General features: G+C 47.9%; 2 protein-coding genes across 2 annotated transcripts in view; one reads left to right on the top strand and one right to left on the bottom strand.

Moving 5' to 3' along the window:
- gpr179 (G protein-coupled receptor 179) overlaps positions 1-985 on the bottom strand; it is a gene marked incomplete at both ends in the record, with an annotated part of 18074 nt that extends 17089 nt beyond the window's left edge. Inside the window, 2 exons of the mRNA XM_080843861.1 lie at positions 1-606; positions 775-985. The exon at positions 1-606 is cut by the window's left edge and continues 37 nt beyond it. Coding sequence (XP_080699987.1) covers positions 1-606; positions 775-985 — 817 coding nt within the window. The remainder of the gene's footprint in view (positions 607-774) is intronic.
- A 4492-nt stretch (positions 986-5477) lies between these two features.
- On the top strand, positions 5478-13558 carry socs7 (suppressor of cytokine signaling 7; the record flags this gene model as incomplete). Its single annotated transcript, XM_080843850.1, has 9 exons — positions 5478-7021; positions 7409-7473; positions 7665-7769; positions 9452-9583; positions 11136-11281; positions 11760-11928; positions 12508-12636; positions 12952-13087; positions 13438-13558. The coding sequence occupies 9 exons, from the start codon at positions 5478-5480 to the stop codon at positions 13556-13558; spliced, it is 2547 nt and encodes an 848-aa protein (XP_080699976.1).
- Positions 13559-14722: the final 1164 nt, after the last annotated feature.

Below are 14722 nucleotides of genomic sequence, written 5' to 3'. Positions count from 1 at the left end.
AAGGCATAGTGAGCGTCATCAACCAGCCGGGCAGGAAGCGGCCGTCTTCACACTCCAGGAAGGGCGCATCAGCCCAGCGCACGCCACTGCTGTTGGTGACGTAGCTGTCCCCGCGCGCCCACTTGGGTGTCTCCAGGGTCAGCAGGTCATTGACGAGCGACCGCTTGCTCAGGGCGGCGAGGATCTGTTGTGGCGCGGCGAACTTCAAAGCCATGAACCAGCTGTCGTCGGGAGCCGGGGGCGGAGGGTGGAGACTCTCCCAGGCGCTGGTGAAGTCCTGCAGGAGGATCTCCCGGGGGAGCGTCCCCGGGGGCGAGGAGGAGGAGAAGAAGGAGAGGCCACGGCGGCGGAAGCTCTGGGGACCGCGAGAGGCGCGGAGGACTAGCTGGGGACGCAGGGCGAGCGGGTCGGTGCCGAAGGTGAGCAGGGCGCGGCGCACCAGGCCAGGGCGGTCGCCCTCCAGCAGCGAGCGAACCAGCGCGTGGTACCACTCCAGGTCCTCGCGGATGCTGATCTCCCGCAGCTCGCTGGCCTGGAAGATCAGGTTGAGGAAGTTGGCGGCGTTGGCCAGCGACGTGGTCACGGGGCGCATGAGTGGGCCCAGGTCTAGGGGCAGGCCACCTCGCTGTGGGGGCAAACGGTACGACCGGGGGCAGGCGGATGAAGCCAGAGTGGCAGCGTCGCCCGTATTAAGGTACGCCTCCGCTGGGGACCAGTCTTCCTCCTCCTCCACCACCTCCTCCTCCTCCTCCTCCTCCTCTTCCTCCAGCTCACCCCCAGTGCTGGTGGCCATGCTTGGACTGGACGTGGTGTTGGGGGGAACACTGTCTTCTGCTTCTTCGGTGGGGGGCAGGGGGGAGGTGAGCAGCAGGGAGGCAGTCGATCCCGGGGGCAGAGATAGACTGACCTGCCCCAGGTGCCTTGGCAGCTGGAACAGCAGCAGCAACAGCAGCAACAGCAGCTGTATTGGCACAGGACATCCCATCCTCATGACAACAGCTCAGCACAGTGACCTCTCTCCTCCAAGTTGTCCCTGTTAATTTACCTCCAGCTATTATCCTTGGCTTGTAAATCCGGTCAGAAAATGGCACTCTTTCCTCTCATCTCATCAGCTCTCATTCTTGCCCCCGGGATCTCTCACATCCCCCTCTCGTCCCGCTCTCCTTCGTCTCTCCTCCTCTTCTCCCTCAGCAGCAGGCATGCGCTCGGGGTCCTAATCCAGCAGGTGGAACATGCCGTGGTCACTCGTGCAGTAAGGCGGTCTGTTCCTCTGCTTGCTGTTCTTAAAGTGACGCACCTAATATCCCCTCGCCCACCTCTCATCTAAAAACATCTGCATCCACTGCAGAGGAAAGACAAACAACAACTAATCCTGAGGTTCCTCAGTGACGTCCTTACCGGCTGCGCTGAGACTGGATGTTGGTCCCCACAGAGGGAATTGATAAAAAAAAAAAAAAGTGAATGAGAAAGAGGAGGGGAGCGTGCGAACAAGAGAAAGATCCGGAGTTGCAGTGCACCACCTGTATCAGAGTCTCCTCGCTCCTGCTCCTGTCTCTGGTCTGTCAAATAGTCTCCCGCAGCAACGCACCCCCACCCCCACCACCACCACCACCCCTTCCGTGTGCCGATCCCCTGTGAGCGCCGAGCAGGAGGGGGGGTGGATAAACCAGGGAGATTATGAATGCAGAGATCCACAAGTCGCCCCCTTCCTCCTCCTCCTCCTCCCTTTGACGTACCATCAAAGAGGGAGCCCCCCTAAAGTTTCAAACGCTGCTGGCTGGGAGAGGAGAGACAGAGAGAGTGAGAGGGCGAGAGACAGCTAAAAACAATGGCATAAAAACAACCTCTCATTCAGCTGTCTGCTTTCCCCCCTGCACAGCATGTCGCTCCTCTGCAAAACATCTCTATCTCTCTCTCTATTACCGTCTGCAGCTTCCCAGCCTTTTGCTGCTGACTCTCTCTCTCTCTCCTTCACCCTCCCTCTCTTACATTCTCTCTCATCCCTCCATCCCTCCATCCCTCCCTCCCTCAATTTATGATTCTCGCTCATACTATGATTTTCTCTCTCTCCCCATCTCTCGTCCTGGCCATATCTGCCTCATCCCTCTTTAGCCGAGATGCTCATGTAACAGTCGAGCGGGTGATGAGAGTGGCACATCTGTTAGCAGAACGGAGTAGCGGTGTGTGTGTGTGTGTGTGTGTGTGTGTGTGTGTGTGTGTGTGTGTGTGTGTGAGAGAGAAGAGAGAGAGTCAGATAGACTCCATATATTTATGTGTGATCCGGCACGTGTGCATCACATAGTTCCCCTGTGTGTGTGTGTGTGTTCTGAGTGTGATGCAGGAGGGTTAATCTTCCTCTGTTTGGACATCAGCAACTCACTCTCAGGATTAACCCGCCTCTCTCTCTCTCTCTCTCTCTCTCTCTCTCTCTCTCTCTCTCTCTCTCTCTCTCTCTCTCTCTCCCTCTCCCTCTCTCTGTCACTCTCTCCAGCTGGGTCAAGAAGTGCTCTTTCTATGCCCTTTCTGCATGGGTGTGCATATGTGCATAAGTCTGAGTGTGTGCACGCATAAATGTGTGTTTGTGTGTGTGTGTCTGTGATTGCGTAAATGTGTGTGAGCGTGTGTCTGTATGTGTCAATGCATAAATGAGTGTGCAGGTCTTGATAATTGTATGTGGTAGTGTATGTGTATGTGTATGTGTATGTGTATGTGTATGTGTATGTGTATGTGTATGTGTATGTGTATGTGTATGTGTATGTGTATGTGTATGTGTATGTGTATGTGTATGTGTATGTGTATGTGTATGTGTATGTGTATGTGTATGTGTATGTGTATGTGTATGTGTGTGTGCATGTGCATGTGTATGTGTATGTGTGTATCTGTGTGTGTGCATCTGTGAATGCATAAATGACTGTGCAGGTCTTGATGAGTGTATGTGGTAGTGTATGTGTGTGTGTGTGTGTGTGTATCTGTGTGTGCATCTGTGTGTGTGTATCTGTGAATGCATAAATGACTGTGCAGGTCTTGATGAGTGTATGTGGTAGTGTGTGTGTGTGTGCGTGTGTATCTGTGTGTGTGTATCTGTGAATGCATAAATGTGTGTGCAGGTCTTGATATGTCTGTGGCATGTGTGCATACGGGTGGGGGATGCACACATTCATATGTAGCCTGAAGGCTTAAATATGACTAATGGCCTTCTCAGAACCCCAGCTGATCCAACACTTTCACTCAGGAGAATCGATTCACAGAGGCGACGGAACTGCAGGGGAGGGAAAAAAACCCCATCACGCTCCATCTGGACACCATAAAAATGCACAAACTTAACAGAGGAGGAAAAGAAAAAAGTGAGCGAGAACAGAAAAGACAGAGAAAAGGAAAAGAGAGACCAAAGACTCTAGTTACTCCTCTTGCTCTCTGTCAGTGATGGAGCAGACAACTCTGGGCGGTGCAGGCGAATCCCTGTTTTGGTGCCATAGCAACAGGGCTCAGAGGACTGGCCATTCATTTCTCTGCTACAACACCCCCTACAGTCACCTACCTCTGTGTAGGGAGGGAGGAGGGAAGAGAGACACACACATAGAGTGAGAGTAAGAAAGAGAGAGGGAGATGATACAGTAGGGTCTGTGCTGTGTGTGTAAGCACATTTGAAAGTGTGTGTGTATGGCGCGTGTGAGTGTGTGTGTGTGCGTGTGCGTGTGCGTGTGCGTGTGCGTGTGCGTGTGCGTGTGCGTGTGCGTGTGCGTGTGTGTGTGCGTGTGTGTGTGTGTGTGTTTGTGAGTGTGTGTGTGTGTGTGTGTGTGTGTGTGTGTGTGTGTGTGTGTGTGTGTGTGTGTGTGTGTGTGTGTATTTGCACATGAACATCCTCTGTGTGTTTCGATGTGTGACTGTGGGACTCATACATTATATACATGGCTATCCCCACGTGAAAACAGTGGTAATTGCAGAGACACAAAAACAACATCATCTGGGCAATGAAAAAAAGATTAACCAGTGAATCTCCTTCTACTTTTATCGCACCCCTTATCATTTCAGGTTGGATTTCTGGATGAAATGAATTCCTTCCTGTCTGAAATCAACAACCAGCCACATTTCTTCTGTCAGTCATTGCATATTGAATTGAGCAAGCTAGGATGTAACTTCTAACTTAATGGGTTTGGGTATCAGTAATGATGAGGGTGTTATTAAGAGCTTTAATGGAAGATACATTTGATTAAACTTTTTTTTTTTTTTAAATAGTCTGTATTAACAAAATGTGCAAAAGCAAAGATATTGTGCAAACAAGAATAGATAAGCCTTTAAGACACTCACACACTCAACACACAAAAGGAACGGACGGCTTTCGCCGTCTCAGGACTGGATCAAATAGCTGTGCGTGGAGCGACGCCTGCTGGTGAGGTTCCAAACATGACTCAAGACTAGGCTATATTTATTGAAATAATAATGGAGCAAGCCTGACTAACAGAGCACAAAACTGTGAGCACTGAACCGTGACAGGTTGCTAGGCTGAACCTCCTGGCGTAGGAAGCATGCACAGTCATACACAAACAAAATTAAGAAGTTGTTTAAATGGGATCCTTTTAATACAATAGGCCTATAGCTAAGAATAATGCAGTTTTGTGTAGGCTTAAGGTCTTGTACGGGAATGTGCCGACATGACATAGTAAACCTTTAAAATACAATAAACTTCTCAATGAAAAAAAAAACTACGACAATATTACAGATCCTAGAAGCGATGCCATATGCAACACCGCCCATACATTTCTGCAAGTAAGCTACATGAAGGTAAACAATGTATGTGCGATTGGTAGACTACAAACCAGATATAGTTGGGGGCTACAGGGTTATTATGCCTACACATTACGATTTGAGTGCACAATGAATAAAAAGGAACTTTAAGAAAAAAGAACACCATTGAATGTGTAAAAAAGAAACGCACCTCAAGCCTTACATAAAATGTACACTTCCACAAGAAATAGGCCAGTGATATGCTGACTGTGACAAGGCGATGTTTCGCTCTAGTTGTGCATGTAGGCTGTATCACCGAGCACGTCGCTGAAATATCATATGGACCACTGGGCAGCAGGGAGTTGGGAAACGAACACAATCGCATCGCATTTGCGGAAGTGAGCGAGCGGGTGGGGCCTCAGTGTATGCTGTAGAGACAGTAATGTATGAGTTGAGACGTGCAAGGCTGCCATTCTCTTAAATGGAGCGTTTTACATGACCCCAGTGGGCCGTCGCGAATTTAAGAGCCTGGACATTTCGTTTGCGTGTTTGTCGTTCGTAATTGTGGTCGGTCAGGCTGGCATCAGCAATGTCGCGAAAACGCTTTAAATAGTTTAATTTATGTGTTGGCTCGAGACGGATTGTGTATTAAGGGTAGCAAGCGGATTACACTAATGTTGCCGTAAAGACAGCCGACGAAGCGATGTGAAACCGTAATACTGTAAATTCCTTCTGCAAACTGAGGAATAATAATGAACAACGCACGAGATATGTCTCCAGATTTTGTCTTGATGCGCCTGGTCTCCGCGGCCGAGGATGACCGCTTGGATGATGAGAATGGGAATTTATCGTCTAGCGGTGGAGTGGTGGCTGGGTTCGGGCAAGAGGTCTTGGGTCATAGTAATTTGAAAGGTGAGTTTGAATGCTCACAAAATCATTCGACAAATCTCGCTCGGCAAAACCATATCTCCGCTCTGAACAATGCACAGCAACCCAGCGGAACGGAGGCACCTGACACTGGAGTGATGGCGACTAGACCGGGGATGTCTGTTCCGCCTCCTCCCCACGGTTCTACCGAGGCCCAGGGTTACGAGTTTGCCCACAGAGGGAATATGCGGCCTCAGCTGCTGGTCTTTCGGAACATAACCAGGGACGATGGCGGTATACCGGAACACAATTCAGATGAAACATATCAAACAAGGGCTCACGCTGGCGATGATCAGTTATCCGGGTTTTCCTCCGACTCAAAGGGTGGCATCAATAACAATACGGTTAGCGTGGATGCTCAGCAGTGTGCTAGATGGGCTTTGCTTCCCCAGATGAAATCATCCACAGTTGCCGCGGATACCGAGGGTAGTGAATTGTGCCACCGACATCGGTTGATTACAGACAACCCAGACTGGTCATCTCTTGATACGTCCAACCCTCTTGCTATGATTGAATCCAAATGGGGATGTACAGCAACGGACACGAACATACAATTCCCCGAGGGTCCGGTGTTCGAACTGGCAAAGAGATTCGGGAAACTGAGGGTGGCTCCAGTCTCCGAACTGTTGTTCAAGGACGGGGAATTGCCGCACTGTTCGTGTCAGAGCGTACTTGGGTCAGCAGCTGCGGGAATGGGGCAGGGAGATGACCCAACCGAGACTAGCGATGCACTACTGGTGTTGGAGGGACTTGGGTCGGAAGAGGTCAATGGCTTGGGTATCAGTGCGTGTTCCCCAAGTGACTCCGAGAGCAAGGAGAAAGAAAGGGCCTTCATGCTACAAGGAAAAACAGACCTGGTGGAGAAGATGTCAGGTGCGTTCGCTCTCAGTTGCTGCCCCGCGGGGCTCACGGGACAGGGAGAGGCGCGCTCTGAGGGGAATTGCTCAGCAGCTTGTCGCGACACACAGGTGTGTTGTCTACTACAAAACACCATGAACCCCAGACCCAAGTCCAGCCCCAGTGACACGGAGCTGTCAGTGAAGGCACCTGCACCATCTGGAGCTCCTACTTTGGAATCCTGTCAGAACCGTCCTAGCCAGAAATCGAGCCCAGTGCGACGGTCAGAGAGAAGCGTCAGTGTACCTCGAATGCTTGCCAGCCGAGGAGCAAGTGGTGGCAATGAAAAAGAACCAAGAACCAAGTCCAGAAAAGGGTCACTGAAAATTCGTCTGAGTAAACTTTTCAGAACTAAAAGTTGCAGTGGCTCTAACAACCTGCTGGACAAAAGACCATCGGTGGCTTACTCCATGTCTTCTGCTGGGAGTTTGATGGACATGTCCGGAGCGAGTGGAGGGGAGCACGATAGCAGGTATATTTTAAGATCTGAGATTAGGTAACTTACTCCTTTAACACACTATATCAATCCGACCATGAGGTTAGTTGTGATAATAACCAGAATATATTGATTTGGTGTGCCAATCCTAATTCATATGAATGTAACCCATCTATATTTTAGGCCTCACAGGTGTTTTAAGGGGTTCTCTAAATATACTTTGAGATCCTTTTTGCTGAAAAGAGAATAAGCAGTTCAGTATCAACACTGTTAGGTTGTGTGAGGTTGTCAGTAGTCAGCAATGGTCAGGCTTAGTTCTTCCTGTTTGCTAATCAATGTCATTGAAGTCATGGTAGCACATGTCAGTATAATAACTGCACACTGCACTGGGTGCTCATGCTGTAACCTGTTGTGTCCTTTCAGCCAAGCTACTCTGACCAGGGCCCAAAGTACGTTCTCTGCTGCCTCTTTCACTCCAGGTTTTACAGGTAAGGGGACATTTATATAATGAGTCAAGCAACACAGTTGCTGGAAGATGAAAAAGGCAGTCGAGTCACGAGATGGATGGGTCTTCTGTGTTTTATCTTTTCTTTTCTTTTCTAACTATGCTGTCCCTTTTTTCCTCTCTATATCTCTCTCTCTTTCGTCGGTGATCACTTTCTGATTGAAACTTTTCCAGGGGAGACTGTATCTCTGGTGGATGTGGATATCTCTCGGAGAGGGGTAAACTCCCCGCACCCCCCCACTCCACCGCCTCCACCACGCCGGAGTCTCAGTCTCCTAGGTACTGTCCCTATCTGTCACTCTTTCTCCTTTTCTCTCTGCATGCCTTCCTCCACACACCCACATGTGTCTCCTGATCATCTTCATACCTTTTGTCATGCTGGTTTCATCTCTCTCTCTCTCTGGCTGTTCTTGATATTCTGACTTCTATCGCACCTAAACATACTTGATTGTTCTGAGACTGTTACTCTCTTTATAATCAATCTCTTCATACGATATGCTAGTATCATAGCTTGCCTTCATTCCTTCCTTTTTTATCTTCGGCCTGTTTCCCTCTCGACCCATTTCCATGCAGTCGTTTGGAGGTATGGCAAATTGAGACAGCGTAACCCAGGCAACCCCGTTGCTGCCTCCCCACACTTTCTCTACTACTTGTTTTCTTTTTTTTTATCCGTCTCAAAGCGCAAATGATAAACACATCTCCAGGACACACCATACAACAGGAATTATGCACGTTTTGGCTGACAGCAGCCAGTCAGGGAGTGCAGATTTCGTTCGGAGTCGGAATTTTCCAGAAGTTGACTTCAAGCATGCTCATTTCAAAATCTGATTATGGCCCCTGTGATGTGTTGAGACAGCACAGAGAGCATACTATGTGAGATAGAGCCCTTGTGTGGGGGGGGGGGGGGGGGGGGGGGGGGGGGGGGGAGCATGTGGTCGACCAGGAAAGAGGATTAGCTCTCTCATCTTGTGTTCTCACTTGCAAGCCAAGTGCATGTGTGGCAGAAGTGGTTTTAGTCTGACTCTCTGTTACTCAAGGATTGTGGATTGCACAATTGAAGGTGGTGGTGTGTGACATGTAGCGTTGTGAGGCTGGGATGGAGATGCATCGGGTGTGTGTTTTTTCTCCTTGAGTGTTTGGAGATGTTATGACGGCGCACAGGATGGTGTGGTGTATTATTTTCATCTGCTTGTTTGGGTGTTGGCTCACCTGGTGATTTGCCATTGCTGTAAGCCCCGCTAAGCCTCTCAGTAAAGCTCTGTGTGTGTTTCAGTGTGTGTGTTTGCGTTTGTGTGTGTGTGTGTGGGCACATGCAGATTTTGGGCACAGCAGCTTGTAAACCAAAACACATACCTGCACTCAGTCCTCAGCTATGCACATCAATAAACATAGACACTATCCTTGACACTTAAGGGTGGATACATGACAAGAAAGTCTGATAGAATTAAGCTACAGAGCCTCGATATAGGCTATTACCATTAGCCTTTACACTCTCTGTGCTTCTATTGTATTTGTTGCTTTTCATTTTGAATGTTGTCAGTGATTTTCACCAGCATTCGCTTTCATTTCCCAATGGTTCACTTCAATTAAACCATGCATCCAAGTCAGCACTTCCCCGCTGTGCAAACGCACAGGATCGATTCACCATCGTTTCCATGGCACAATTAACGTAGATCAACGTTGAGGAGACATGGATTTTCAATTGGATAGTTTTGCGAAACACCAATTGATGCAAACACGACGCGTGATTTAGTCACAAATAAAAAAACCTAACCTCACGTGAAATTGATTAGTGCAATTTCCCGGAATCCATGTCAATGTAGACAGAGAGTCACATGTTTGAAACGTTGACCTGACGTGGCGTGTGTGCCTGGGACGAGCGAGAGAACAGTAGACCCTTGTGAACGTGCTGCCCTCTGTCTCCGTCCCCTCCTCTCCCCCCCACCCCTGCTCTGTTCCAGATGACATAGGTGGGCCGCAGCCTGGGCCTTTCCTAGTGAGCGTGGTGGGGGCCTCCCTGCAGTCTCTCCCCCTGCCTCTTCCTCCTCCTCCTCCCTTCCATGTCACCATCCAGCATAGTGTCAGCCTCAATGGTAAGACTCCCGTACAGGGGCACCATGGGATGGGCAGTAAGACTGGCCTGGGGTGGAGAGGAGTTCCAAACACTCCTTATTTAAACACTCAATGTGGGCACACAATAGTCTTGTCTTTGAACTGCTAAACCTTTTCATACGTTCAGACCCCTATATTGGGTATGTTGTAAGACTGACTTCTTCACAGCTATAAAGTCACGTAAGGCTGAGGAGTCAGAAATACATTTGAAGCGTTTAATATGTACCTTCTATCAGAGGATTGAAAATAGAGCCTTCAAAGATGCTTTAATGGTGACAAGCTCAAGAAGCCATAAAAGTTCTAGATTGATCTAGTTTTTGAACTTCCATTGAAGGTATAAAAGCAAAGAGGCTTTTGAGTGTGACTAATATTAAACCTGTGTTTCAATGCCTGTTTTTCTATGAGTACCACATAGGCACAGGAAATGTGTACAGTGTACATCATATCTAATTATAGCCTGTCCTATCTGCTCTAGCTGACTTGCAGACATAATTAAAATACTCTACGTTTCTTCCGAGATATATACTTAAAATACTCTACGTTTCTTCAAAGATATATATTTCCAGCCACGAAGAAGGGAGCTAGTATGCGAGTACTGAACAGCATTGTGTGGGCTACAGCCACTGACAGCTTCCCCCTCAAAACAGTGGAGTTGAAGGAACTCTGAACCAATGCAAGAGATTTAGTTTGACAACCCTGGTGGTGCATTTTCACAGCGCCTGGCGTATCAGTCAGGCTCAGCGTGAGATGCCACCAGCCATGTCAGATATGGAGACCCAACTGTGATGTAACAGTACAAGGCACTATGCTGCAGTGCAATATGGCGGCTCTTTTCGCTGGTTCATTTGGTGTTGTTTCCTGTCAGGGAGATGTGATTGGGGATAAAAACAAGGTCTACGTGCTTCTTTCAAAACTGAGGTGCTCTTGCCCAAGAATAAGTATGTCGGTTTTGAAATGAAGTGCTCAGACAATCCTAATTATTTGTAGCAAAATTTGTAACAATTTGTTTTGTGTTTTCAACAGAAAGTGAGGGAATTGAAAGAAAAAACATGCTATTCTGAATGCTTGGAATGTACCTTTTGATGTCTGATATGAAATTTAAAAAATCTGATTGCACATTGTAAATAGAAAATAGATTTTTCTAGTCTGAACCGTTATATCACGGGCAATTAACTGACTCGAATGCCCAACCTCCCTCCTCTGTTCCTTAAACAGCTTTGACAGGGAGTTATCACACAATTATCTTCAACCTTTTACAACTGTTTCCCCCCATCAGTATCACACAGGCTCGCCCTCAAGTTGCCTGAGATATAATGATGGCTCCTCATCAGATTAATCTTATCTTCTCTCCTAATCGCAAAGCACTCTGAAGCATGCCTGCAGGCTAATTCTGCTAGTGGTTTAACCTGCCTGGAGATTACTGATAGTTTAGTCAGCAAGTGCAGTCAGTTTAGACAAAAACAAGAACAGGAAACCACAAGAGTTTTTTTTTAATTATATGTGGCTGATCTTTGCTCGCGTTGCGTTCCTCAGACGCTTTCCTCCGGGTGTTGCCTCACGGCGCCGCCCCGCAGTCGGACACGCCTCAGGCCCCCCGCCTGCCCCCGCCACCGCTCCTGTGCCCCCTCAGGAGAGCCGACGCCAGCAGCTTCACTGCCAGCCTGAGGGAGCTCGAGAGGGTAAGAACACCGGGGGTGGTAGGGGGTAGTGGAGGGGTAACATGGGGAGGGGAATCCATTTAAGATGCACCTGGTCTGTTCATATGTGAGTTTGCCCCCTCTATAGGAAGGAAGCCTAGTTGTAGTAATACGTCCCTGATCTGTAATGAAAGTATTTTTTCTCTCTCTGTGAATCAGCGTAATACATGATAATACGTACATGTTTATCACCATCAAGCTGCAGTTAATCCATCAAGCTGCAGTAGACACATGTCATCACTGAACACAGGCATACGCAAGTAAATAGGCCTAGCACAGATGGTCATTCATCAAATTATCTGGACATAAACCATCAATAGTTTTCCAGTGAAATGAGATGATGCATATTATATGATTGCATACAAAGCTGCGCTTAACCGCCCCCCGTTGGCTGAAATTGGCTGTGTTTGTCCACCAGTGTGGTTGGTACTGGGGCTCATATATGTGTCTCCTGTTGCAGTGTGGTTGGTACTGGGGCCCCATGAACTGGGAGGACGCCGAGATGAAGCTGAAGGGGAAGCCGGACGGCTCCTTCCTGGTGCGGGACAGTTCGGACCCGCGCTACATCCTCAGCCTCAGCTTCCGCTCGCAGGGTGTCACGCATCACACGCGCATGGAGCACTACAGAGGTGAGGCCTGCATGTGGATTAATGCAATTGCATACATGCACTGAAGAACTCAGGCCCACAATCACATGCACAGTTAAGGCATGCAAAGTGCTCAGAGCGGGTTTTTGTTAATCCATTCTACACAATAATGCTCACATGCACACACACATATACACACAGACATACACACACACACACACACAGACAGACATACACACACACAGACACACACACACACACACACACACACACACAGAGACACACTCACACACACACACATATACACACACAGACACACGCACAAACAAACATGCAAAGACAAATATCCACACAGAGACACATGCATGGAGCAACCCAGAGGTACAGTATATCTCGCACATGTGCTAATACACTCTTATACGCATGCACACACATAGACTTGAAAAGTCCTATACCCATGTGCAGACCCAGGCACACGCACCACAGTATCACAGAGGTGAAGCGCACACAAAATCATTTTGTAGAAACGGATTGCAGAGGTGTGTGGCCCTCTCCTCGGAGTGGTAAACAACAAGAAAGAATGGGCTGATATATTTTCTTGGTGGCTATCCTGTGTTTCAGGGACCTTCAGCCTGTGGTGTCATCCCAAGTTTGAGGACCGCTGTCACTCTGTGGTAGAGTTCATTGAGCGAGCCATCATGCACTCCAAGAATGGCAAGTTTCTCTACTTCCTGAGGTCAAGAGTGCCTGGTAAGATGTTCTTTTGGTTACTATTTTTCAGTGACTTTATGAGATGACATTGCACCGACTATATTTATCTTCTATTTGTACCTTTTCCATTTTCCTCTATTGTGTAAAGCAGTAAATCTGCTACGATAAATATGTGGATGCATATACTGTATATATGACTATACAAATTAAATTGTCTATTATTAGGAGCAGTATAATCCCAGTGTCATATGTACCTTTAGCATGTACCTTCGATGTGGGGTAGGTCTTCAGAAACCCCTCCAGGTCAAAGGTGAGAGTTCAGAGATGCTGAAGTAGATGGATTTTCCTCCCTAGGTCTCCCTCCCACACCAGTGCAGCTGCTGTATCCAGTGTCCCGCTTTAGCAATGTGAAGTCCCTTCAGCACCTCTGCCGCTTCTGCATCCGACAGATGGTCCGCATCGACCACATCCAGGAGCTCCCACTGCCCAAGTAAGCACATGCACTCCACCCATCAGTGTTTAGCTTCACTTCATTTTGGGACTATCATACTGCAACATGAACTAAGTGCTTTCCATTTTAAGCTTTTTTTTGCGTTTACTAGTTTTGAACATGAGTGAATAGAAGTATCTATTCACTCATGTTTATGAATCTTAGTTGACATTGTCATCTTATTGGAAAGTAAAGGGCATGTTAATACAACGTCAATTGATTCCCCAAAGGGTTCAGTGCGTTCAATTCGATCCATTTCGATATGTTATTTCTGCTTTTAATATTGTTTGCTTTTAAGTCTTATGCAATGTCTGCAAAAGATACCTATTCAGTGATCTTCCTCCCCCTAGGCCACTGATTGCCTACCTGAGGAAGTTCTACTACTACGACTCTGAGGAGGAGATGTACGTGTCAATCAAGGGACTACGCCAAGCTATGGGAGTCGATCAGGGAGCAGCCCCTCAGACGTAGCCAACAGAGGGGTCCTCACCCAAGTAGGTCCTGGAAGTGTATGGGGCGCAAAAGCAACTGGCTTTGCAGTTCTATGTCACATGAAAATGTACTGGGACTCTTCTTCTGGGGTGCTGCTCTTCAGATTCATTTTGTTCAGATTGTATTGTACTCTCCCTGTTGTGTCCCAAAATCCTATGTCAATGAGCCAATGAAATACTTTGAAATGGGAGACGAACAAACAAATGGGAGATGCTTTAAATCAATTCTCCTCATTTCAAAGAAATGGCAAACATAGCTATTCTACTCTCTACTTCTATAAATGGCAGTTATTGCACAATGATGAGCAATGCTAGGCCTTTAACATCCAGCGAATGTTACTGTTCACCAGGGGGTTGGGGTGGGGTGTTGTTTGCTTGGATTAGGTGAAGACAAGTCTCACAGCCTCTCTACGCCCTTCTGCAGGTACTCTCTGTGCGGAGACGCGGTGTGGCGGAGTGCCACCGGTGAAGCACAGCCTGGGCCCTGCCTGTTAACCACCTGCTTCCCACTCCCACAATTCCCTGGGGCCGGGTCTCCAGCGGCGTCCTCCTCCTCAGGGACTCGACGGTAAGGTCCGTCCCTCTCCCTTGCCACGGCAATCGGGGAAATCCCAGGAAGAGGGAGGCTGGTGGAATGCTGGGATACCATACGAACAGTGCTGCACACCAAGCGAAGCTGGGGAATGGGCTTCCCAGCAGATGCGAACTGGACAACTCAACAAAACAAACTTTGACTTTGTTATTTTTTTCTGATAAAAAACCCTTGGTTCTGTAGGCTACCTAATTCCGAGATGAGCCAAATGGACCATTTCAAATGAGATGACCTGTTTTTGACGGCAAACCTTTCTCCTCTCCTCTCCTCTCCGAGTACACTGCTTGTCCGTGAGTGGAGTGGACCCTGAGACTGTTTGTGTATCTTATCCATGTGACTGGATCGGACTGCAGTCACAGCTGGTCATAGGAACAGTATTTTCAGTAAAAGAGGTTTAGAAAAAAAAACTTTGCCTTCAGTATTGAATTAACACCATGGTGATTGTGTGTGTGGTTGTGACTCTGGTGAACCCATGAACTTGGACCCCAATGTTATCTATTGCAGAAAATTATGGTTTTGCTTCAAAGCAAATGACTTATTGAAGTTCTCTCT

This window comes from Sprattus sprattus, assembly GCF_963457725.1.
Source record: "Sprattus sprattus genome assembly, chromosome: 1".
Lineage (NCBI taxonomy): Eukaryota > Metazoa > Chordata > Actinopteri > Clupeiformes > Clupeidae > Sprattus > Sprattus sprattus.
Note: the sequence above shows the minus strand (reverse complement) of the source record. Positions and strands in the feature narration are given on the sequence as shown.